The sequence below is a fragment of the Apium graveolens genome, chromosome 9 (assembly GCF_009905375.1).
Source record: "Apium graveolens cultivar Ventura chromosome 9, ASM990537v1, whole genome shotgun sequence".
Lineage (NCBI taxonomy): Eukaryota > Viridiplantae > Streptophyta > Magnoliopsida > Apiales > Apiaceae > Apium > Apium graveolens.
This window is the reverse complement of record NC_133655.1, coordinates 109,719,506-109,721,048: the sequence shown is the minus strand read 5'-3', so window position 1 is coordinate 109,721,048 and position 1,543 is coordinate 109,719,506. Positions and strand designations below refer to the sequence as shown.

The window sequence follows — 1,543 nt, the reverse complement described above, 5'->3', positions numbered from 1 at the left end:
GTAATATCCCGGTTTAATTTGCTGATAATTCTTAAGGTAAGTGTTTGATGTGATTATGACAACTAACCAACCTTATCATTTGGGTTTTTGCCAACAGAAAAAGGGAAAACTGAAATCCAATTCCTAATAAAATATGTACAGTATATAAACAATTAAGAAAATCTTCCTAATCAAACAGATTATACATATTTTTAATAGATAAAATAATTGGAGATTTCATGTTTATATTATGTTCATAGACGGATGCCTTAAAAAAGTGTAACATTTTGGATGTTAAACTCACACCATTGATATATCAAACACAATAAATCCATAGTTAAGAAGGAAATATAGAAAGATGTTACAGGAAGTTCTTAATATATCATGTCAATTGTCTACACTTGGAAGATTGTAAAACACTTCCTCAAAAACTACATTATTTGTGATATCTGTGCTAATACCATCACAACTATCTATGAGAATATGGAGGCCTTCAGGTCGGGTCACTCTGGATATAGCAACATAAATGTGTCCGTGCGAGAAAGCTGCTTTAGGAAGGTAAAGCCCAACCGTATCAAGTGATTGTCCCTGACTTTTGTTAATCGTCATGGCATAACATATTTGAATCGAAAACTGAACGTGTTTAAATTCAAACGGCCAGTTCGTGTCACTTGGAATCATCTCAATTCTAGGTATTAGATGTTTCGTTCCAACATGAGAGCCACACAAAATCTCACATTCAATAATGTTCTTCCTACAGGATTTCACAATCATTCTTGTACCATTGCATAATCCCATGATCTGGTTTAAGTTTCTCATAAGCATGACGACAACTCCTACCTTCAATTTTAACTCATGCTTAGGAATGCAAGGCATATTGATAGAGTTTAAATACTCAACTGGAAAAGGGGATCTGAAATCATTATCATCATCACCTGCATCATCAATTGAATCCTGACTCAGATAAGTGTAAACCATGCCAGGATTTTTTTCAAGTATCGTTGTATTAATCTCATCCACCACGATATTGGTAGGTGTGAGTATGGCCCTTGATCTGAGGTAATCATGTGAAGAGATATTTTGTATAAAATCTGGGTACGTCACTTCAAAAAGCTTCTGGATTGGATCTCCGGATGTATGAACGATATATTGATCAGGAATCTTTATTATCGCCGACAGCAAGCTGCCACTTGCTAAAGTCCGTAATGGTTTTGTTCTCCAAATCACTATTTCCTGCATTAAGCCGCATGTTTTGCTTCAATAAAAATACTTCACAGAATTCCCAAAGCTTGGATTTATTGAGGGTAGAGCAGACAACTTCAGCCCTTGACGCTTTTGGAATGACAGGAAGTATCTGCCTAAAATCGCCACCAAAACAATGGTTATACCACCAAATGGCTTTTTAGCTCTGCTTTTATCAATAGCAGACATAATATCTCTCAAGGATCGATCAACGCATTCAAAAGCATGACGATGTTGCATAGGAGCCTCGTCCCAAATTATTAAATCAGTTCGATGAAGTAGCTCAGAAATATCAGTCCCGTGTCTTAAACCGGCAGAACAA

At 36.0% G+C, this 1,543-nt stretch overlaps 1 protein-coding gene across 1 annotated transcript; it reads right to left on the bottom strand.

The window, feature by feature from the left end:
- Window positions 1-366: 366 nt before the first annotated feature.
- Window positions 367-1,218, bottom strand: LOC141685481 (uncharacterized). Its single transcript, XM_074490576.1, has one exon. It carries the CDS (start codon window positions 1,216-1,218, stop codon window positions 367-369), a length of 852 nt encoding a protein of 283 aa, XP_074346677.1.
- Window positions 1,219-1,543: the final 325 nt, after the last annotated feature.